The 23,475-nt window shown below is 49.0% G+C and overlaps 1 protein-coding gene across 4 annotated transcripts in view; it reads left to right on the forward strand.

The window, feature by feature from the left end:
• rptor (regulatory associated protein of MTOR, complex 1) overlaps positions 1-23,475 on the forward strand; it is a 145,388-nt gene that overhangs the window by 118,386 nt on the left and 3,527 nt on the right. For 3 of the 4 annotated variants that reach the window (XM_088600061.1, XM_088600064.1, XM_088600062.1), the window contains 9 exons: positions 4,148-4,253; positions 7,387-7,501; positions 8,433-8,557; positions 9,399-9,503; positions 12,093-12,140; positions 19,482-19,588; positions 20,341-20,468; positions 21,492-21,578; positions 22,840-22,956. In XM_088600061.1, the coding sequence (XP_088456187.1) occupies positions 4,148-4,253; positions 7,387-7,501; positions 8,433-8,557; positions 9,399-9,503; positions 12,093-12,140; positions 19,482-19,588; positions 20,341-20,468; positions 21,492-21,578; positions 22,840-22,956 (938 nt within the window). The remainder of the gene's footprint in view (positions 1-4,147; positions 4,254-7,386; positions 7,502-8,432; positions 8,558-9,398; positions 9,504-12,092; positions 12,141-19,481; positions 19,589-20,340; positions 20,469-21,491; positions 21,579-22,839; positions 22,957-23,475) is intronic. The other variant, XM_088600063.1, reaches the window with a different exon arrangement.

The following is a 23,475-nucleotide window of genomic DNA, read 5'->3' on the forward strand; positions in this document are numbered from 1 at the left end:
ATTATTATTATTATTATTGCAAAACTAGCTGCGGGTAGGTTGGAGTTAGGAAACACCGAAGCCTACTCTTGGACCAGAAACGGATAAGTCTGGAAAGCTGTCCCAGTTGTACCTAATGGAAATGATGCAGGGGATTTCGAAATTGGGCACCCTTTCCTGCGCCGGAGTGTTGCATCTGATCACGGGGCCTTGTACTGAAATCGGGCTGAGAGCACAGACGTCACTGCCCTCCTCGTGGGGAGCTGTCCCAGGTGCCGATGGGGCTCTGATGTGAGGGCCGCTTGTCCTTCGAGCTCGGCGATTGGCTGAGTGAGGCTGGGCCCTGGGAGCTCTGTGCCCTGTTCAGGTGCTCCTGTCTCTTCCTGACTGCTGCGATGATGCAGTAACAGCTAGATCACTAACACTTGTCTCCAGGTGTGGTTTTTTTGCTTTAATCATGATTAAAAAAACAAAATAAATAATAAAATAAAATGACCACACATCTTATGAGGTTTAGGGAGATGAGTCAAAACGTCTGTCTTGCAGAAAATAAATAGTCTTTAAACCTTGATATGAAGCAAACCAGAACATGCATAAGTAGCCGTTTTCTACATTTTGTGTCCTCTCAGTAAGCGACTTTAAGGAATCAGCTTCCATCCAAATATGCTCCTTTTTCTCCACAGTTTATGAATCATGAATTCATAAAGTAGGTCGTTCTGTATGTCTCTCCTGAATGTCAAAGATGAATGAGAGCAGAAGAAAAGCCGTGATGTGCATTGTGGAGGTGCAGTTTCCCTTGTTTCGCATGAAAAGCATGCAGCTGTGTGCAGATGTTATTGTTCATCTGTAGAGCACGGTGAGAGTATAAAGGCAGAGGCATTGTTAACTCTGCCGCATGACAGAGTGGCCGCGCCATTCCAGAGGCTGAAACGGGTGTCATTCAATCACCCCTGTATGCTGAGATCGTTCCTGAATTATGGGTCAAGGGACCAGTTTGACGATTCATTTTGTTTTGTTTTAAGCATGAGCCGCACACGATAATAGCGTGCTCTCTTGTTCTCTCTACCCCCCCCTTCCCTCCTCCCCTGTCCTGTCCTGTGCTGGCACTAGGGCAGGCCTGTGCACGGTCAAGGATTAACAGATCATATGTAGCAACATGCGGCTGCAGAGCGGTGTTTAATATTCAGGGGCAGTTGCTGCAGCCAGAGCCTGGAAATGTGTTTAATAAGGCAGCGTAGTCGAGGAGAAGGATGGCGAGAGAAGGCCCATTAGAGTCCATTACAGTAATCCCAGCATTATTACACTCGCCTTCCTCCTCGCTAATGCAGAAAGCAATCACGCCTCCCGCTCCTGCAGGACTCGGTCTGCAGTGTAACAGCCTCTCGAAAAAGCATTACTTCTTCTTAAAAGGGTTGTTGAGCTTAATGAGGCTTTACTTCGGGGTCCCGTGCCTGGTGCTGTGACGGGTGTATTTTGTTTATGCGGCAGAGAGGCGTCCGCTCCCTGCTGTCGGTCTCTGTGCCCTCGGTCTCGGGCTGAAGTGTCTGAAGTTCTCTTTCGGACGTCCACCCATTTGTGGATAAAAGCTAGAAATGAATGAGAAGCCCTGACCCGCTGCCCTGTCGTGCTGCTGCCTTGTTGCGGTCGTGGCGTGGCGTGGCGTGGCGGCTGCAGAAGGCCAGCCTGAGCCCGAGGCTGTGGTGCACTGTGCACACTTAGGTTGCTGTGAGAAAGCTCTTCAGGATCTTAAAGGGGAACTGGAGCGCTATGTTTACATTTCAGGGGTTAGAAAGAATCAATCGGCGTGGAAGAGTGCATTTCAGATCAGAATAAAAGTAGAATGTAGACAGTAAATTGTAAAACCTCCAATTTACAAAACTTCCAGGTATGCGTGGCGCCATCTTCTGCGCTTCATAACGGGGCAACGAAACTGGTGAGGTGAAGCAGCCCTGTGACATTGTAAACAGGCTGACTTGTGAATACGTCTCTGTTAATCCAGTAGAAGTATTTCTCTCGCCTTTGAGACAGTTTTGCCAGTAAATGGAACTTTCTTGTTAACTCTGCATGCAGGTCACGTTGGAACATTTCTGCAGTGAAATATCAGCTGCTGTCCCGTACTTATCTTATCTTATCTCGTACATCACAGTACGTTAGTCTGTGTACATTAGTGCAGTACTTCACAGTGACTAGTGAGCAGGAAGGGCCACGTCACGTCACATTTCTCGCAAGCTCTCCCTCTGACCCGTGGCAAGTCCTGCCGTTTACGACAACATAGTGGCTTACAGTACTTTCACAAAGCTCATCATTTTGGGCTTAATCCGACATTTGAAAATATTTTCTGTAACTTCAGTTATTTTGTTTTGTTGCCAAGATTTAATAACCGGTCTGAGAAATTGTGACTGCAGTTCCCCTTTAAACTGCATGTGTGATCTCTTGTCATTTGAACCTTGTTTTGCCTCGCTTTGCTGTACCTTCACCTTGCAAAGAACCTACAGGAAAACTTCATGAGGGTATCCAGAGCTCTGCTGTGTGAAAATGATACAGCACAGCTCCAAGCACCAAAAAGAGCACACACAAACAGCTCAGAATCTGGCAGGATCGGCCTTTGTGCTTCAGGGCTGTTCATTAGCAGATTATCATGCAGGAGGCAGGTTTTTGTGCCATGGACACAGGGTAGATTTTTTGGCAGGGTGGGGGGGACACCAGGCCAGTCCCACCCCACAATATTTTGGTGGTGCAGATAGTAATTTGGGAAGGATGTGCAAATATACCTTCTTACACCATCTCTCCCCTCATCATAAGGACCCAGCGACTAGCCAGCTCTTGCCTGCATAATACCAGGCACGTTTTCCAGACTCCCTGCGCCTTGATCCTCATTACAGTTAAGCTGTGATTTTTATGGCTGTTTCACAACATTCAGAAGAGTCCGTGAGAACGTCTATTGATTACTACTCGCCAGGGAACACGTTCAGAGGAGTGTTTTTTTCTCCTCAAGAAGCAGACTGGTTTGTTTCTCTTTAGATGAGGCAGTAGCTTCTAACAGAAGAGTTACTTTTCTTGAAAAATACGGAAGAGCTGAGCTTGCAAATTGGGCTGTTTGCTCTGGACCAGCATCCTCATAAGGAGCAGCTAAGTCTGACCCACTGACTGCGTATGGTGTCATGAAGTATTCCGAAAGATAAAACTTGAACAAGGCTTAGTTCTTTAATTAAGCAGAACTCTAACGAGAATGTGGTGGATAACGTGAGCAGATCATTAATATCTATTGTGTTACATGGAGTGTGTTTAATGAGAGGCGCTGGAACATGCATCATCATACCAGCTGTAAATGAAATTAATTCATCATCCAGGGATGTCGGGCAAAACTAGAAAGAGAGCTGCGCTGTGATTTTGTGTGCGCTCATCTCGGTCATGATGTGTGTGACCTGGCCCACCTGTGTGGGCAACACATCCTTACCCCTCTCTCGCAGGGAGCGTGCATGAGCCTTTTTGCGTTGTAGATCTCACAGGGGCCTCGAAGGTCTTTTAAGTGGATTTTCAGGGAAATCTTGCAGTATCTTTTTCTCACAGCATGTCAGCTGCTACAGGTTATTTTAAGATCCGGTGTGATTGTGGGTCCTTTTTAAAGATTCCAAAGCCTGGTAATGAAAGAGAAATAAAACGGAAGGAAACTGAACCTGGCCGTGTGACACTGATGGGAGACAGTTCACTGAATCTCTGCCGCCAGTCTCCAGCCCTCTTGAGTCCCGCGGGCTTCTGGAGGAAAAGGAAGCTGGTGGGGGGCGTTCTTGGCTAATTTATTCATCACCTGCAGGACTCGCAAGAGTCGGTGGTGGGCGGAGTGGTGTAGTGTCATCCAGAGCAGTGATGTCATCTACCGAACTCCACCCACTGTGCAGTAAAGTCACTTCTGTGTCCTTGCACGAGCGAGGGCTCGTTTTGTCACTAGCCTCGGTCTGATCCAAGAGACGGCACGTCCTGGTTCCGCCATGTGTTGAAATATGCCTGGTCACATGGCTTGTCGGTCTCTTGTCCCGGGTTCCCTCCGCTCTTTGTGTCAAGCAGCGCCCCCCCCCCGGAAGGTGGCTTTGGGCGGATTGTGTGTGTCAAGGTCGATGCTCACGGCCTCTCTGACTCCTCCCCCCCCCCCCCCCCCCCCCCCCCGCAGATCCCAGAGGAGCACGACGTGGAGAGTCAGGTCCGGAAGGAGAGGGAGTGGAGGTTTCTGAGGAACGCCCGCGTGAGGAGACAGAGCCAGCGCATCATTCAGAAGGGTGAGGCAGGAGAGGGGGGAAAGGGTATGAATGCCAGGGGTGTCTGAAAGGGGGCAGGGCAGCTGTGTGTTTGTGTGTGTGTGTGTGTGTGTGTGTGGGGGGGGGGGGGGTGATAATAATAATAAACTTTATTTTATATAGCGCCTTTAAAGGTGGCTTATCAAAGCGCTTTACAGAAAGACAACAGCAACATCAACAATAAAAAATAATACACAAGATAAACATGCTGAGAATTTGTAGATAGTGGTACTAAATACGGTAGGAGTAGCTGGGGGTAAAGAACGGAACCAGTTAAGTAAAGGCTTTTCTAAAGAAGAAGGTTTTGAGTGTGGATTTGAAGGAGTTTAGAGAAGGTGACTCTCGGATATCCTTGGGGAGAGACTTCCAGAGCTTGGGGGGGCATAAGAGGGGAAGGCCCTGCCACCCCTAGAGTGTAGACGGGCTTGGGGGACATTTAGGAGACCAGAAGTAGAAGCGCGAAGGTTGCGAGGTGGGGAGTAGGGCGATAATAGCTCAGACAGGTACTAAGGTGCCAAGCCAACACGAAACGTGACAGGAAGCCAGTGCAAGGACTCCAGGATAGGAGTTATGTGATCACTTGCACTAGACCTGGTCAGGATTCTGGCTGCTGAATTTTGGATCTAGCAGATAGGATCTAGCAGATTCTATCATATCCTTAGATTCAGACAAGTAATCTTTCCAAGCCTGATGATTTACAATTAGGCCAGAAAGACGCCACCTACGCTCACGTTTCCAGGAAACTGCCTTAACAGATCGTAGATGATGAGGCTATATTGGAGAGAAAGATAAGGTGGCGAGAGGGAGAGATGGCGGGATGGAGAAGAGAGAGGCGAGGCACAGGATTGAGGAGTTGGGCTCTGAACTTTCTCCTGGGCCTCTTGAGATGCAGCTGAAGAGATGCTACAGGCTGCTTTTTGACGGCTGCTGTCTCTGAACTCAGGGTGCTGATGATCATGCAGAGCACCACCACCACCCCCCACCCCAAACCTCGCATCCTCCCACTAAGCCCAAGCTCCTCTGACTGGGCACCGTGCTGGGAGCCCAGCGTGAGCTCTCCCTGAATCATTGCTCTCCATCTGCATTCAAAAGGCTCAGGCTGATTTCCTCCCAGCAGTCTTTGTGAAGCCAGCGGCCAGCACAGACAGAATGGCTCTGCTCCGGTCTCTCACACAGTCTAAAAGAGGGGTTCTGGGGAAACAGGGATTCATATGAGGAGAGTCGTTCTGCTCAGCCAGGGCTTCATGAAGGAAAGGCTCATGAAAGGCAAACTGAGAAACCACTAATGAATGTGAAGGAAATGTACCTTCTCCTCCCACCCAGGTAACAAGGATTAGAAAAATCCTCTAAAGAAAGAGGCTTTCAAACTAGGGAGCACGAAAAACGTAAGGAAAATAATATTCTGTTTTTCACAGCGCTGGTTATTCCAGCAGTGTACTTCCTGGAAGTGGCTCTTGGCGTGTTTGAGTTTACTGTAGAGATTGCAGTCCCTAGATGGTGCTGTGCTTTTGAAAGATTATTTTCAAGTCTGCTTGCTGTTGGTGAAGTGTGTGTTGAAGTCCGTTTCGTGCAAGACGGATGATCTCCAATGGGCATTTTCAAAACATACTACCTGAGGAAAATTAGCCCCCTTCAGAAACATTTCTTTTCAACTCGGTTCATTTTCCGAATGTCATTGGGACCCTCTCTCAAAAATGAAATTATTTTTTTCTTTAACCTGGGAGTGGATAGGCAATATTTTATTAGAATTCGAACCAGGTTTTTTGCTTCAAAACTACTGTTGAGATAGGGACTAACAATAAACTCAACGATGCGGAACGTTAACTGATGATAAATATCAGAGTAAGCAGAAAACACCCACCTGACCAAACCAAGTATCTTTGGAGAATAATAACTTACAATCTCAAATACTTCAGCAAAGAAATTCAATTCTTTCTCCAGTTACACTTCTGGTTTCTAAATGACATCAGCTTTTGCTATTGTTCTGTCTGTACTGTATCTTTAGGAGGAAGAGTAATTGTTTGCATATCGTTGTGCAAAAGCGCACTTTCTGAGAGCATTATCACGTTTGAGAACTGACTATCTGGCCTCAGACTTGCTCAGTCTAAACCGCTGCTGTGAGACTTCTGTTAATATTTATTCAGTGTGTGGGCTGCATTAGTCCACACATCTGCTTCTGATTACTAAACAATACCCACGACAACAAAGAAACAGTCCATCTGATATTGCTAATCCTTTTTTTAACTGTATCACAGGAAAAAAAAAGAGCAGATCTTGCACGATGCCTGAGAAAGCAGTGAGTCAGATTCTGGCAACTGAATGACCACTGAAGTGTGACGTATTGACGTTATTACCCTGGTTACTGCATTTCATTATGGCCAGTAAAACGTTTTGATGATCTGAGGATCGTTCAACCCGCATGGAGAGGATGACATTACATTTTGAATATCACCTGTTACTTGTGACTTCAGTGCTCCATACAGTTTACATTTAAGGAACCCTGCTTTATTTTTGGATATTAATCATCTTTAAATTAAGTGAAGTCCTGAAACTGCCCATTTGCCTTTTGTGTATGTGCTGTCAGTACAGCGCTAAATGAACTGCAGAAAAAACTGAATTTAAATATGTCCAACAATTATTAATACTCTTAGCTCTCCCTCAAAATGACACTTTCTGACACTTTTGGTGCTACTGGAGGGCCGGGGGTAAGGTACCAGAAATGAGTGACTGATTTGTCCACATTACAGTTCCCCCGACACCTTGTGTTGCACTTACAGATACAGTTAAAGCAGGAGTGCAGTGAGTAACTGAAGGACATGGGGCTAGGCAGCACAGAATTAGGTCAGCTGCTGAGGCGCGCAGACAGCCGTGCTGGTGTCCAGCTGCAGTAGTAAAATAACAGCAGTCAGGTGGTAGGGGCTGTAGCTGGAGCAGGTGATTCCCGAGGAGGGGGATGCTGCCGGGCTCGTGGTTATGGGTCGGCGCTGGTGCCGGGAATTGGGTTCTGTCAGACTGGGTTCCTCACACTGCATGCATCTCTCTCTCTCTCTCTCTCTCTCTCTCTCTCTCTCTCTCTCTCTCTCTCTCTCTCTCCCCCCCCCCCACCGCCTCGTAGGTGTGACCCGGCTGGATGACCAGATCTTCATCAACCGGAACCCGGGGGTGCCCTCTGTGGTGAAGTTCCACCCCTTCAACCCCTGCATCGCCGTGGCGGACAAAGACAGCATCTGGTGAGGGAGGAGAGGAGACGTTTGCACAGCGGAGCGGGGGCAGGTGGTCAAGAGCATACTCTCACAGTGGGTTATTCCAATGCAGTGGTGGTAGAGTTTTCCTGTAGCTCTCTTCGAAGTTAACACATGGGGCACAAGCAACCCATACAGGCCTCGTTAATGGTTCCCAGCATTAACGCACGCAATTAGATTGTGGCTAGAAGGCGCTCTGAATGCTGGGAAGCTCCGGGCAGGCTGTGGCCTAACGAGATTAGCCGCGACGCTACAATTCCAGAAGGCCTCGCGGCTGGATTTTCCAGAAGGCCTCGCGCTAAGGAGGTGGAAGGACGCTCCCAGCATCCTCGGCGGGCAGTGCCTTGGCGAGAGCAGTTCTCATTCCTGTGGGGAGGTTCCTTCTCCTCCCCATGCCTCAACTTTCGAGGCAGAAGCTGGTACGCTTATTCTGTCAACAGGGGTTCAGTAAACTGGTATACAACTATCCCGACATCACCTGGGCGGCTCAGGTGTGAGCAGGCAGCCGGGAAAGCTGATACTCGGCGTCTGTGATCCTCTCTCCCGCGCTTGGAGAGCTGCAGCCCTGCAGGCGTCGTGGGCAACCTGACATCCGTAGCTGAAGACGCGGTGCTAGTTTAAGCCGGTCAGGTCATCATTGAGAACTCACCTAAGATGGGGCCTGGTCTCCCTGCTGCTCTGCTGTCAGTGTCCTAGCTTTACTTTTTCATAATGCCCCAGAAAGATGAAAAATGCCCCCTTTTTAAGTGGTTAATTGTTCGGTTAATTAATCAAACTGGCAAACGAATGAGCACCTAGAGGAGGTGCCTTTAACCTTGAGAGCTTAGTCTTTGAATCGAAGGAACAGTCAGAGGGTGGGGGCAGTGTTGAAGTGGAACTCCCCAAAACCTCAGTGCTCACTCTGGTTCCCTCCCCTCAGTTTCTGGGACTGGGAGAAGGGAGAGAAGCTGGACTACTTCTACAACGGGAATCCTCGCTACACACGCATCACGGCTGTGGAATACTTGAATGGACATGACTGCTCTCTGCTTCTCACTGCCACAGGTAAAGCACTCACAGAGAGGCAGAAGAGAGTGGAGCTGATAGATCACAGATGAGAAATGGAAGGCCAAGATTGGCACAGTGACCTTTCACCCTGTGGCGAAGGGCTGTATCAACAGGTCACCTGCAGTACTATTAACATCTACTTCTGCAGACATTCAAGAGATTTTGTTTTACATCGATATGTGAAGTGAAAGTGAAATTTGTCTTTTTTTTGTGGAGGAAAAGACATTTACAGAACAGAGTCAGTATTAAAATAGCCAGACACCCAGAGCTGAAGAGTGTGAATGAGCAGACAGAGTGCTTTCAGACATGGGAGAGGAGATTGACAGCAAGGCCTTGTCTTGGTGAAGATGCAAACATAGACAAGGCTTCAGTTGACCACTAAAGCTGCCTGTTGAGGAGTTATCTTACTTTCACAAGTCAGCTGCTCTCTGTCTCTGGGTTTTGTGCTGCTCTGCTGTACCAGCTGCAATCTGTTTCCTGTGCATCGTCGCACACCCTGTGAATCAGACCCTGATTCAGCCCCAGAGCCTGCCTTTGAGCAGAGATTTCTTGCTCTTTGAAAATGGCACAAGGCCTATACGATTCCCAAGAGCAAGGGATGCCTGGAGCTCATTAGCGTGTTGTGCTGAACCCATGAAAGACAAGTGCGGAGAGGCGAGTCGCCCCCTGGAGCTGGAAAAAGGCACAGCCGGGTTGCAGAGCAGCTCAGCAGTCAGCAGGGCCGGCGGAGTCGGTGTGGGGCCTACAGTTGCTCTCGGACAGGTGGGCATGTAGGGAGCTGAAAGAAGTCGTCTCCCTAGTGCGCTGTCCTGTACCCACTCCCTCCCTCTGCCTTCAGACGATGGGGCGCTCCGGATCTGGAAGAATTTCGCTGACCTGGAGAGGAACCCGGAGATGGTGACGGCGTGGCAGGGCCTGTCCGACATGCTGCCCACCACACGAGGTCAGCCCCCACCCCCCACCCCCGCATTTCTCTGACCCTGGCCATTTCCTTGTCCCTGCCCCCTGCCTTCCCAGCCAATAACGGCCATCCCTTCTCTGGCTTGCAGGGAATCCTTCCCAGTCCTATTCACCTCGTTCTGCTCTCCAACCACCTCAATCCCTGCTTCAGAATCAAACTTTCAGATTTCTGGTAGACTGAAGTAAAACACAATCATGCTTCATTTAAGTTGCTTATTTTTTCACAAGCATTCTTGGTATACATTTCCAATTCTGGGCATTAAACCTATGAATGCCTGCTAGACATCTGATGATTTATGTAATCTTCCCCATGCCTGAAAGTGAAGAGAACTGAATAACTTTTTTTAGTCCATTTTTTTAACCAGTGAAAGAAGAGCAAAAATTGCACAGGTGTGTCAGTCCTGGTGAGGATGCTTTCATTTCTCTTTTTGTTTTATTTGGGGCTTTTTTGAAGCTGCGTCCTCCAATGTGTAACGAGATCTTCTAAGGAGTGTGCTGTAATTTGAGATTGCAGGGAACATTTGCAAAGGCTTAACATGTAACTGCTTAGCATTAAACATTCGTGAAATGATGGCAGAGAAATGTTTAATATATTTCAGGGGATGACTTAGATTGTAGAAACAAAAAGAGAAAATCTTGCCATATGTCTCATTAAAGTGAAGCAGAAGAGCTGACACTACTTAAAGAATCAAAATGCATGACAAATTGGGGGGGAAAAATGGCTGCTATTGTGCTGAAGCTGATGAAGCGATGCACGTGCCCCAGCTACAGCAAGCCCCTCCGGCACCACCACCTCCTGCTCCCCACAGCAGAGTTCGGGTGTCGGGGTGCAGAGATCTGCGCAGTCCCCTCTCTCTGCTCCCCTGGGTGCCTGGAACCAGACAGTGACAGGCGACAGAGAGCTGGGGGAAGAGGAGGTGGAAGGCAGATTGAAAACAACAGACATCTGAGGGATGTCATTAGGAGAATAACTCTGGTAATTAAAGCCAAAAGACGAATGTGCATTTGTAAATGAAGGAGCTGTTACGACGGGCTCCCCATGAAATTGAATAATGTAACAAACGAGTATTTTAAAGTCAGGCTCTGCTGGCAGCCAGCACAAACGAGGATTGACACGTTTTAAGCTGTGTAGGATGTATTTTTTATCTCGCACGTAGTTGGTGCATGCCTTTCAACACAGACTCCTATCCTCTGCGCCAAGTTGGGCTGAAGTTCTTCAGTCCGCTTATGGTGTTCATAATCTATGTCTTGTGTTAAGGCTTCAGGGGAGCTATAAAGAGAGCCCATGGCGTTGGGCGTTCCGTTTAAAAATGAAGAGCTGGGGCGGCCGTCGAGACAGGGCTAAGGAAGCTGGAGCAGAAATGCATACAGGCTCTCGGCTTTACAGATCTCTGCCCACCTCAGGGGGCTGTGCCGTAATGAGCTTATTCTCCCAGTCCAGTTGCCCCCTCTCGTTCCAAAATCGGCAGCATCTCACACCCGAGAAACCGTGTTTGGAAAGTAAGCCAGAATACTAGGTCAGTGTGTCCGAGGTGCCACCCTTGAGAGAAGGACCGTCAGTGGCAGGCTGCTGGGAAAGGCTGAAAGCCTGTGGTAGTTAGGGGGGTTTGGGGGGGAGTGCAGCAGCGGGGGGACGGTCCCAGGGCTGGAGAACTGGTGACACCCGTGCGAAGATTCAGACCCTTCCTGCAGCTCCCTGGGAGTCCGGATGAACCCCGCGCCCCCAGCTCTACCTCTCCCCCTCCAGCCTTGACAGCTCGTGTTTGAGAGTTTGGGAGCATTAACACAGTCTGCCACCTAACCACCGATGGGTGTGTTGTGTTCAGGCCACTTGCATCCCTGTGGTGTCTCTGTGTCTCCCTCGTCACTCAGCCCCTCCGAGAGTGAGGACTGTCCTTTAACAGCAAGCCTGGTGTTTCCTGTGGCAAGCGCATTGTCTGGTCCTACATGCTGATTATTTACCTTTTGTTAAGCCTTTATTTTGTCTCCTGTGCTTTTCCTTTGTTGGTGCTTTTTTCTTTTCTTCCTCCGAAAGAGCAGTGCAGCCTTGCGGCAGTAGGGTGTAGCCTTTTCTAATTCTCATTGATTTGTTTTTTGCTGAGGCCCACAGCCTTGAATTTGCAGAGTTCTGCTGTTTCAGTATTTTAGACACCCCAGACACCTCAGTGTTAGCAGAAGGAGAAGGTAGACAGCTCAGCTCAGCTGCTGTGTTGACTGCAGACCAGCGCTGTAAATGTTTGCTGTGGGTAAGGTTGGGGTCAAAGGTCAGAGCCCTGCCAGCTATGCCAGTGGTGGTGTCTGGGTTTGGAAAGAAGATAAGGTCAATGGAAGGGCTAGTGCCAGGCTAGGGCTGGGGTTGGCTCGAGGGGTTGAGGCTGTAGAGAGGTGCAGTCGTGTGGGTTGGCCCTGGAGAAGCCAGCTCGTGCTGCACTGCTCTTTCTGCTCCTGGAAAGGCCTTGCTCAGAGCGGTGCTCGCTAACAGAGGTGCTGCCCAGTGGCAGTGGAGTCTCTGGCGGCCGCGCTGGGCCCCACGCTAATCCGCTGAACCCGCTGTCTGCTCCTCCCCTCGCAGGTCTGGCCAGAAGGGTTTCAATCTATCTTGACAGGAGTAAGCAGGGAGGTGAGTGGTTCCATCTTTCACTCTTACTGTCGCCCTGTCCCCCTGCCTGTTCCTCCCTCTGCCTGTCTCCAGCAACACTAATACCAAAAAACTGGGCCCTCCTGAGTTTTGACGTGAACAGGATCTCCCTGTTGGCAGTCCTTCTTTGCCCCATAATCCTCCTCTCCTTCCCTTCCTCCCATGGTCCTGAAGCCGGCTTCACTGCCGGAGCAGATCAGGTATCGGCTCGGATGTCTCACTTCCTTTTTTCAGGGTTCAAAGAGGCGCTGTCCCTGCTTTCACCTTTTTGTTTTTGGTGCCTGGGTTTACAGAAGGAGTTTGTGGGGTCACAGCACTGCACTCCTGATGGCACTGCGGCTTAATCAGCATCACTCAGTGAAAGTCTTATCAAGCGAAGCAGCGAGCGTTTTCTTGTGTGTGAGCAGGAGAGGAGGCGGGATGTTTGATCGCGTGCAGGAATCCAGCATTTCATTTCACTGGTCAGATTTGCGCTGAGTTCTTTATATAAGTTATTAGTTTTCAATTTCAATTAAGTTTTTAGTTTTCAGTTATTAGATTCAGTTTCTGATTAAATGGTCTGACATGTGGACAGAGCTTGCCTTCCTCCTTCTCTCTGAATTTGGACCTCTGAGAGAATTTTGTGCCCTGAAGCAGGGTTGATTGGCCACAAAATAATCACTATTATAATAATGATGATGATGCGAAATGCAGATTCTGGTCCAGGAGTGTGATAGAGGGCATCACAAAGTCTGAGACAGCTATTGCTGTGCCAGGCTCGTGTGGCCAAATGAGACTTACAGTATACCTGCCTTCTGCCGTCTGCAAAGGAGAAAGTGAGGTGAATCGCTAACATCAGTTCTTTAATTCTCTCGTTATAGTTACATCAGGAATCTGTAGCCCTGGTACTACAGCCCTGGCACAAATCCAGTTAGTTCTTGATATCATTGAAAATGATAAGAGTATTGATGAATTAAGCAAGAGATCTGTTCAGTGGAGAGAACTCAGGCATTCGGGGGTGAAGAGTACTTCCATTTTGGATCCTAATGATCTCTAAATTGCTTAATGGCACAACTCACCTCCTTAATTGATTACAGTTGAAGTCCAGATCTGCAAGATTAGAGACTGGAGACCTGAGTTGTTATAAACTCTGGGGGCAGCTTTGCTTCACTGTATTGTGGTGCAAGTTTGATGGGGTCACCTGGTCACCTGCTGCTGATAAACATAGGTGTGTTTGAAAGGAGACTGGGGGTGTCAGATGTCATGTCCAACACGCCCTCTAGCTAAACAAAACAGTTCTGTGCACACAGGTTTAGCCTGCACCTCATTAATATGCTCTGCTGTGTTTGTTAATTTTTATCTTTTGATTTAATTATTTTTTTCAAAACTTGTTGTTTGCTGGCACGTCGGGGAAAAATAGGACAGCTCTGGCCTGTTTCTAAGTCAGACTGTCCTGCTCTAGTTAGCATTTAATAAAAATGGGGCTGGAAACTAGTTTCATGAGGGTGATGCCACTGCTGTGAGGTCTTGTGTTCAGACCAGTCAGCAGGTCCGACTGGACCGGAGAAACCCAGGCACACAGCCCTGTAAATACTTTATAGGTACGGATTGAGGATCATCTAAAGAATAGGGTAAGGACCGGATAAAACTGTTTCTTAAAAAAGATCCAGTGGACATAGCCATAAATTATTTTTCCGTCTCCAAGTTCAGAGCTGGGCTGCTGAACTTGTGGTTGTATTCAGAATGGTCTTCCCACCAGGTTCGTTAATGGGACTGGATCACTGGGTAGCTCCTAAGACTAGTCCAGGGCCCGGCACCATGTGGGACTGCATGGCGATGGGGTGGCAGCCCATCCTGTCAGTTCCCACTCGTGGGAACCACTGAGTACGTGGTGACATGACCGACAGTCCCATATGGAGTAACTGGATCGAAAGGGAGTGAGAGTAAGAGTTTTTTACTGAATTGTTGATTACCAAGAGCGATGTAGGAAGGAGCGTTTTTTATTCAGAGCTTGGTGGCCTGAAAAGATGTGGTTTGCAGTAGAAGCTGCCTCCAGTCCACATTTGTAGGAGCCATGTCTGCTGAGGCGTGGAGCACAGGATCGGACTGCTGTCTGCAAGAGCATGTGCGTCTCTCTCTGCAGTCCGCGCTTCGGGAGTGGTGCTGGAATCATGTCTTTCTTCTTGCCCGTTATTCTCCACAAAGATGTACCTCACTAAATGCCAGATCCGAAAAGTGCTAAGTGCTTTTGCTTGACGGTGTCCCGGAGCTCAGTCTCACCCAGTGACAGCACCACATCTGGGTCACTGGTCACACAGCAGCTCAAAAAGTGTCAGTGTTTCTTTGGCAGACTCTGTGTCCTCTCCTCTCTGGACAGTGTTCATGTGATCCTTGCTGTCAGAGGGCCAGTGGGCACTTAGAGTACTGTGTCCTATCCTGTCGTGCACTGGATGTCCCAGAGGTCAAACTGGGTGGAAACGTGGGCAGGTGTTCTGATATTATCCATTTTGTTCTGTTGATGTGGAGCAAGATGAATTCGAGAAAAAATCTCAAAATATATAATTACATCCTGAAAGAAAAAAGCTTCGTCTGCAATCCAGCCGATTCTTTAACGGTAATAACCCAGCCGAGAGCTCTCCTTGTCCAGTCGGGACACAGTGACATCAGAGCACAGGCTGCAATCGTTGCAATTCCAAGAAAGGGAATACATGCCTAATTATTAATGGGGGAAGAATGGGCAGCGTTTCCATCGTGCAGTCTTCTCCGAGCCCCTCTGCAGGCTGGCCCCTGAGGTGTGAGCTCTGCCGGAAGTAGTTTGTTTTGTGAAAAGACAGCTTGTTCGACCAGAAGAACATACAGCGCGTGTTGGTAAAACCTACACAACCCTGTCCGTGCCAGCCAATCCTAGATGAACAGATTTCAAAACAAGCGTGAGATGAAGCTGGGCGACATGGCCTGCCTTTTCATTGAGCTCGTGGAGGGGAGAGCGCATCGTGTGTGAGTGGCGCAGAGCACATCGAGACGTGTACATACAGGGAGGTATTCCCTGTGTGTCCCAGTTCTCATCTGCTGTGTTTTTAGAGCCTCTCCGGATATATTACTAGAAGCCTTTAAACAATACCAGAAGACTCTTAAGCGTGCAGTAATGTGTGGCAGGGAGGCAAAGCAGGTTTCGTCGTCTGCCTGCGGAGGCAGGAAGTCCCACGGCTGGCTCTCGACTCCTGGAGCGACTGCGCTTCTGTGTAATTGGTGGCCAGGTGCTCGCGGGCATTCACCTGCTTCGCTGGCACCATGAGTCGAAGCCCGAGGAGCGGGGGAGCGATCTCGTCTCCCTTCTCTTTCATCTTTTTGTTCTCAGTCTGTCCCTTCCTCTCACTGCCTTTTCACCCCTTTGGATCCGCCGCTTTTCTTCTTTATAGTTTTTTTTTTCTTTTTCCCTCTCCGGCTCTTTATCTGGGATTCGTACGGAGATGCGATGCGGGTAAGCTTTGATTTCCGCGTGGGCTCGGCTGAGAGCTCCGTCGCTCCCCCGGGGGGGGCGGGGGGGTGTTCTGGAGGAAGGAGCAGGAGCAGGGAGGGAGCGAAGGTGTACCTGGCCTTGGCGCAGGAGGGCAAACCTGGGCACCAGTGGCGACCTCCTGTGATGTGCAGAGAAAAGGACTGAGCCGTGCCGTGACTCAGGCTGAGCCGAGGTGGAGGTGGGGGCAAGGGTCTGGTACTTGAGTGCGTGGCGTTGAAGCGGCTGGCTTGCGACACACACAAGCTCTCGGGGCCCCGGAGAGCCTCCGTGTTTCCGCTGCAGTCTTGCTCCGGAGCAGTCTTGCTCCCCGTCCTGACGGCCGCTGTCTTCGAGCTCTCCCTGCGAGCAGCCGGGGGAGAACGTGCCAGCAAGCTTGTGAGAAACTTGTGTCAAACAATTTGGCTTCTTTCGGTGCTTTTTACTTGGGAACCACAGCGATTTGCAATTTCTGCGTTCCCATTCCTGTCCGATCCCAATTTTATTAGAAGAAGCTTTGGATCTGTGAAATGAACAGAGTAAGACAAATGTTGCTTTTTTTAAATCTGTTGCCCTGACACTTTATGGAGGCTGCAAACGCTGGAATCTCCCAATGGGTTTTTTCATAGAGGAAAACAGCACCACTCATTATTTCTCATTATTTCAAGATGTGCTTTCTATTAGAGAGGAGATGGATAGCAATTCCTTCTTTGAGCAAACACTACCATGAAAATGGAAGAAGGGATGAGGCCATTTGACCAATTTTGCCCATCTGGTAGTTAGTATTTAGTCTTTTCTCTTCATGGCTTTGTCTCAAAAGTTTCTTAGGTATTTTTACAGATCAGCCTTTTGAATTGATCTGCCACATGTCACGTGCTCCTCTGTCAAACAGTGCCATGGACAGGGATCAGTAAAAAGTGCAAGCAGAATGCACCCATTACGGACTGTCTTAGGCCTACAGCAGTCCTGTCTTGGGATGGAATTATGTTTCTCTCCTTATTCAGCAGTTACAAATAAGCACTTAATTTTAAGGTTCTCTAAAAAAAAACCACAGCAAAACTTTTCTCCCAACCTTTGCATGTTAATCCAGCGTCTGAAAAACTGGGTTAATTTGACACTGAACGGCTTTAACGTTCTATTTAAAACTTTCAGACGGAATGTTCCTAGGAGCTGATGACTGGAATTGGGAATCCCTCATGATCTGCATTTCCATTAATAAAAGAGAGAAATAAAAGTTAGATTAAAAATGAGAATTGAACATCAGAAGGCTGTGCCGCAGCAGAGCAGTCTAAAGCTTTGATCCATGGTTTTGTAAAATACAGTACACCTCGCCCTTTCCGTTCCGGGTTCTGTCTTTCTGTAGCAGCAGCTCTCGCGTCATAGCGTCTCCGAAGCTGCCTTTCAAAACGTTACATTAAAGCCCTGTGAGTCTAAAACCCTTCTGATCATTTCTTTATTGATTTTGGCTAAGCGCAATACAAAACGTGTGCTGTGAGCTCCTGTTCCTGGGTCTGGGCAAACAGTGCCAACTGTTGCGATAATAATGGAGAGAAAGTCCAGGAGACTAAGACTGGAACCTTTCTCCTCACTCAGGCTGGGGGCTCCGTCTCTGGTGTGTGTGACTGTAAACTCAAGCCACAAGACACTCCTCTCCTGTCCAGTTACCAGTTCCGGCTCTTTGAGCTGAACTCTGCAGCTGGTTATGGCGAGCGCAGGTGCCCACTGATGTGCAGGAATGTTGCATGGGTTCTGCAGCTGCAGGGTTTGGTCTGTGTGAAGGTTGCTAGTTTTAATAAGACTGCAGATGACTACAGAACAAAGGGAGGCTTTGCCTGGGGCTCTGCAGAGCTTCTGAACTGCATTTGCTCCCATTCAGAACATGGCTCTGTGAGCCGGGGCCACTTGCTTTGTGAATGATCCGCCTCCTCTGTTTTATCCGCTGGAGTAGGGAGCTGTAAAAGATGTCTGCCGCTCGGAAACCAAGTATGGCTTTAGGTTAAATTGTCGACATGGTGCTGCCCTCACGGCGCGCGCTTCATAGAGTGCCTGACCCGTTCACTGGCTCGGTTCTGAGCCAGTCCGCTCGACTACTGAGCGTCAGCCCACTGCTCAGCTGATGCTCCCTGTGGGTTTAGGAAACACCGCTGATTGCCGTGCTCTGTCAGGTGCACTCGTTTCATGCTCTTTCTGGCCATCCGCTGTTCTTGCCTCACTCTTATGGATCTGGGGTCTGCCAGCAGCATCTCAGCGTCACTTGCACCTGAGCTGCCAGCTGTTAGTAGTGATTCCTGTCCTTTATCCCAGGGGTGGGAGGCACATGCTCGCTTTCTGTCAAAATGGAGCTCAACGGATCTCCGAATCATCTGCGTAAAACCCAACTCTAAAAGAACCCATTGTCCCCTCTGGTGGAATGACTGTGCACTGCTGCACAACCAGGTTGTATTGCATGTCATTCGGTGTAGTTCGATTCCAGTTTTTTTCATTCCACATTCTTTCTTCCATCAAGCGTCCAAACCTAGCCCGAGGTGGGGTGTCAACATAGCCGGTATCCACATTATTTTAAATCCTTTCCTAAACCTGGAAATAGGGACTACCTTACTCCCCGTTTTCTGGGCACTGCAGTCCTCCTGAATACAAGTCTGGCTGTGGCCATTAAGGGGGTAGCACAGCAGCGTCTTCGGTCCCATCTGAAGCCACTCTCCTCCTTCTGGAAAGAAATACAAATAAAAAATTGTATTTGGGATTTAACCTGTCGCCCTAAGGGCTAGGAGCTTTAGAGCAGATGTAAGGTTGTGGTTTGCCTCTGTGTCCGTCATCTCTGGGGGAATAGCAGACAGCTGGCTGGGAGTCAGCAGGTGCCAGTGTTTAATGGTTTGTTTGTTTGTTTGTTTGTTTGTTTGTTTGTTTGTTTGTTTGTTTGTTTGTTTGTTTGTTTGTTTGTTTGTTTGTTTGTTTTGTTTTCCATAGTTATTTTTAAAATTGTAATTGCCAGTTAGCCTCTCCCAGTTGTCCGAGCTCGGAAAGCAGGCCGCAGCTGGCCAATGACGGCCCGATCTCATACCCGCGGTTGAGCTCCCTTGGGTGGGGCGTGTCCGATTGCCGACGGATGTGGTTTGGAGGACACCAGGACTCTGGCCCCCCCTCCTACTGGCAGGAGTGTGGCTTTTCCAGGGAACTGCAGTTCCATTCACCGTCTCTCTGCCCGTTTGGGAATAATTCTGTGTGAATAGTCTCCGTGCTTCCCTGATTGAGCTGATGTCTTTTCAGTGTGTTGAGGGCTGTAATTACCTTGCCGTCTGAGAGATCCTCGCTTAAGCAGGAGCCTTCGGCCGAGACCCCATTTCCTAGTGAAGCGGGAGGTTCGCTCACCTGCACCCTCACAGCTTGCTGATGTTGGTGGCTCAGAGGCAGACGGAAAGACAGAAAAGTACTGCCTTTCTCTCATAAGAGCCTCTCCTGGTGAACGCAAGCCAAAGACCGACTCTCTGTAGCATCATTAATTTAGCATTCTGCGCTACTTTTATGTTTTAAGCCAGATGAAAAATGCATGACTCTCACTCCATGAAAGAGAATATCTGAAGTCTTGTAGTAGGAATTGATGCCCTGCTTGGAATGGGCCCAGCGCTTTTCTCTTGCATCCAGAACAGAATGACGCACATACTGCACGTACAGTGCAGTTTGCATGTTCTCCCTGTGTTTGTGCCAGTTTTCGCTGGGTATGGGACATCATTGACCACCAAGAAGTTAGAAATGACCGTACCTTAGTGACCTCACCTCCGTCCTCTGACATACTCCATGTGCTTGCGGTCGTGCTGTGTGTGCAGGCAGTGATGGCTGTCTCTCCCCAGGGGCTGGAATGGTCGTGGACTGGGAGCAGGAAACCGGACTGTTGATGACCTCCGGGGACGTGCGGGTTATTCGGATCTGGGACACGGACAGGGAAACAAAGGTCCAGGTAAAAGAAGAGACCACCAGCCCCCAGTCTTTGCCCTGCAATTGGCAGAGCACCCGTGTAGCAGTGAAATGTCAGAGTTGCACTTGCTTCTAATACTCCTCTGTAGATATTTCCATTAACTGTTTTAGATATTTTACCAGTTTCTCTGAATCATCTTGTAATTCTTAGGGTGTTCTCTTGTAATGTATATGCAATGTTACTCTGTATTAATATTTTATTTTAGTAAGGCTGCAAATAAAAGGAGGCTGTTCAAGCCATATTGCTCATTTGGTAGTTAGAAGATAATTGATTCCAGGATCTTGTCCATCCCCTTCTTGAAAGAAACCAGTTATTGGCTCGAATTACATGGTTGGTCACTTGTTCCACAATCCCAAACGTGGTGACGTCCGAACCCAGCTCTGGAGGATCACGATTCAGCCATTAGGCCGCTGGGTCACTGCCATCAGATTCAAATTTCGTTCTGTCCTTCAACTCGTATGTAGTTGAGAGCGATGGCGAGTGTCCCAGGCGAAACCAGTAATCGCAGCGTGAGCCTTTCAGAGCAGGGAGCCGAATCTCTGCTCGCAGGAAGTTGCTGCTTGTACAGACCTTGCAGCCTGAAGGCAGGTAGTCCAGCGTGCCTTGAGAAGGGACTGCCCTGGCGTGTTGGGAAGAGAGCCGGACAGAGAGCGTCCGAGCCGGCCGGCACCCTGTTGCCTTCTGACCTTTGTGTGCGTGCGTGCGTGTGTGCGTGCGTGCATCTGTTTACACAGGACATCCCGACTGGTGCGGACAGCTGTGTGACCAGCCTGTCGTGTGACTCCCAGCGCTCCCTGATAGTGGCGGGGCTGGGCGACGGCTCGGTGCGCGTCTATGACAGGAGGATGCCCCCTAATGAGTGGTGAGACCGCCGCCCCCTAATCCCAGCACCCCGAGCTCCGGCTCACCCCACTCCAGAGAAGGAACGGTGACCTAGCTAGTGGCGTTGCTTAATGAGGCCAAAGTTTGCTGCTGTGCGACTTCAATGTCCATGATAAAAATAGGTTTCAGTGCAAAGAAAAGGCTTTTGTGTGCACGAATACCAGTTGTGTGGCTGATAGCATTAAAAGGAATAGATCATTATTAAATGAAAAGGTCTGATTGGCTCACAAAGCCCCATGTGAAAGTTTTTAGGAGCAGTGCCTCCCTTCCCCACCACTAGAGGCCTCCACTGCTTTTGATCACCCTAACTGGCCCAGGCCACATGGACAGACACATTTCATCACTTCTCTCCCTAAGCAGCGCATTGCAGGTTTCCAGCAAACCAACAAAACATGCTTTGCCAGTGTGTTGGCACGAACTCCAGGTCAGACAGTCCCCTTGAAGGGGTTAAACAGCACGATGTCAGGTTGACATTGCCTGTTCGTGTTCTGGCTCAGCTGCGAGTTAGAAAAAAATACAGAAACTTCACTCAAGCGCAGTTCAAGAGGGTCTCTCACTCCTGAAGGCAAAACGGGGCTTAGGAAGCTGTTGTCATGGAAACAGGCTCAGCAACGCTTGAACAAAGCGTTCAAAGGAGTTTGCTTTCAGAGGCGCACAGAATTCCTTGCAGCCTGCTGATGGGTGTGTTCTAGTCTCCCCCTGGTGTTGGCCATGGTGCAGTGCAGGTTTTGCGGTAGCTTACAGCTTCTCTCCAAGCAATAAATACTATTGGCAGTTCAAATTGTTTGAAAAATAAACCATTGCAACTTCATCAGTTAACTTTCTGTGTAATATTGTGTGTAGATTTGTCTGTATCTACACAGGGTTCTTTCTCTAACTGCTGAAGTGTTTCAGTTACGGTGGCGTTCTGCCTGGAGTGGCAATGCCCAGATCTCAGGTTCATCCAGCCTGTTTCAGAGGAGCGGCCATGTGACGTGTGTGTGTGTGTGTGTGTCGCCCGCAGCCGCGTGATGACCTACCGCGAGCACGGCGCCTGGGTGGTGAAGGCGCACCTGCAGAAGGAGACGGAGGGCCACATCATCAGTGTCAGGTACCACGCCCGGCCCGGCCCGGTCCAGAGCAGTCGCCCAGCTCCGGGCTCCTGGTTCTGCAGGGCTGTCAGGCCGGTGCACTCCTGACAGTGTATTTAACAGCTGCAGCAGGCCTTTATTGACTCCCTGACGGTGCAGCAACTCAGAGAAGAGAGCTAGTTCCCCTGCTTTCTTTTGTCACATTATTTATTCATCTGCAGCTCGTTAATTTTCACTTCTTCATGGGGGTCCCCCACGAGATGTGAGTGCTCCGAGAGCTCTCGTGAGAGACTTTGTTTTATTTTGCTTATAATTTATACGGACCATCAATGCTGGCATAAAAAGACACATTAAATATTTGTGTTGCCAAGCGAGGGGGTTCGTAAGACGTGATTAGACACTAGAAGCCTTCAAACAGCTTTACGGTCTGTTGTTATTATTCCTTAATTTATTTCCTCTCCCCGTTGTTTGAACGTTTATGCACCGAGAGCAGAGTCGAGCGATACAGGGGCAGGAGCCCACTCGCTCTTCATTACAGAGCTCAGACATCACTTTTGTCTCCGCTCGTGTTGAATTAAAAGGTAAAACCGATTAAAACTCCCTTTGAGGATCTTGAGCAGTGTCGGACTCTGGGCTAAGTGACAGCAGCCCTTTGATCATGGCTTTTGCGGCGGCCCCAGTCTTTGCTGATATCCCCAGTGAAGCTGGCAGTGGGGGTTCATTAGATGTACAGTCTATGTGGGGGCTGGAGAAGCTCTGAGCCTAATGCAAGAGGAGGCATGGTCTGTGCTGCCAGTTCTTGACACATGACGAGTGAACTTGGATGTGAGCAAGTTGGCGCTGTGCCTTAATTATCTTTTGTCTTTTGCAAACATTGCATTTGATTGAGGCTAGTTTTGCTGTGATCAAGCTTTGTGATGATGGGGAGCAATGAGAACCGAAGCCAGCCTTTGCAGATGTGCCAGGTGTGGTGCACTGTGTTTTTTAAAGTTGGGTTTTCAGCGTTCAGCATTATGCGCTGCCTGCAGAAGAGTAAAGCAGACTAGAGTGGTGCACCGCTGGTGGCCAGGTGCTGAACACATTCAATTCAATTCAACTTTATTGTCATTAAACTTACACAGGTGCATAGTATAATGAAAAGTGTTTCTCATTAGTCACTCAGGTGCAGTATATAAATAGGACAGAAGATAAGACAATAGACAGTTACACAATAGCAATAACAGTAACATGTAATAACATAACATATCTGAAGCTCTGACCTATCTGTTCTCTCTGACGCAGCGTCAATGGGGATGTCCGCTTCTTTGAGCCTCGGAGTCCAGACTCTGTGAACGTGCTGCAGACTGTGAAAGGCTTAACAGCCCTCGACATCCACCCACAAGCCAACCTGTTTGCCTGGTAAGCCGTGCAGTACGTCTACAGGTGTCTCACAGGTTGAAGGTGAGAGGTGAATGGTGATAACTGGCGCCCCATGGTGAGATATCGACTTGGGGAAAAAAATCAAAGTGGTTATAAGGCGTGCATGTCAGCGTGTTTGTGTGCTCATCCCTGCGCAGAGATCTGCGCTCATCTCTTGCCTTCTCCTGCTTGAGTTATGGAAGACTGTGAAACTGGACTAATAATCAGCCTCAGGCAATCAATAGTCTTGAGCCCTCACCCTGCTTTGATTAGTATTTCACTACAAGACAGTGGTGAGAGCTGAAGGACTTGGAGCTGAGCAACAGCAGGGGCTCGGGGGGGTGGCGGTGTTTTCTGCTGTTCAGGGATGGGAGACAGAGCAAGGCCTCTGCTGTGGTCTGGTTGGGCGAGAGCAGGAGCAGAAATTCATGCAAGGCAGTGGAGAGCCACTACAGTGTTGGCCAGGTGGCTTGGCAGGATATCACTGGATGTCCAGTGGGTAGAGAGCAGAAAGTGGGA

This window comes from Lepisosteus platostomus, chromosome 11 (genome assembly GCF_059453375.1).
Source record: "Lepisosteus platostomus isolate fLepPlt1 chromosome 11, fLepPlt1.hap1, whole genome shotgun sequence".
In the NCBI taxonomy this organism is placed as follows: Eukaryota; Metazoa; Chordata; class Actinopteri; order Semionotiformes; family Lepisosteidae; genus Lepisosteus; species Lepisosteus platostomus.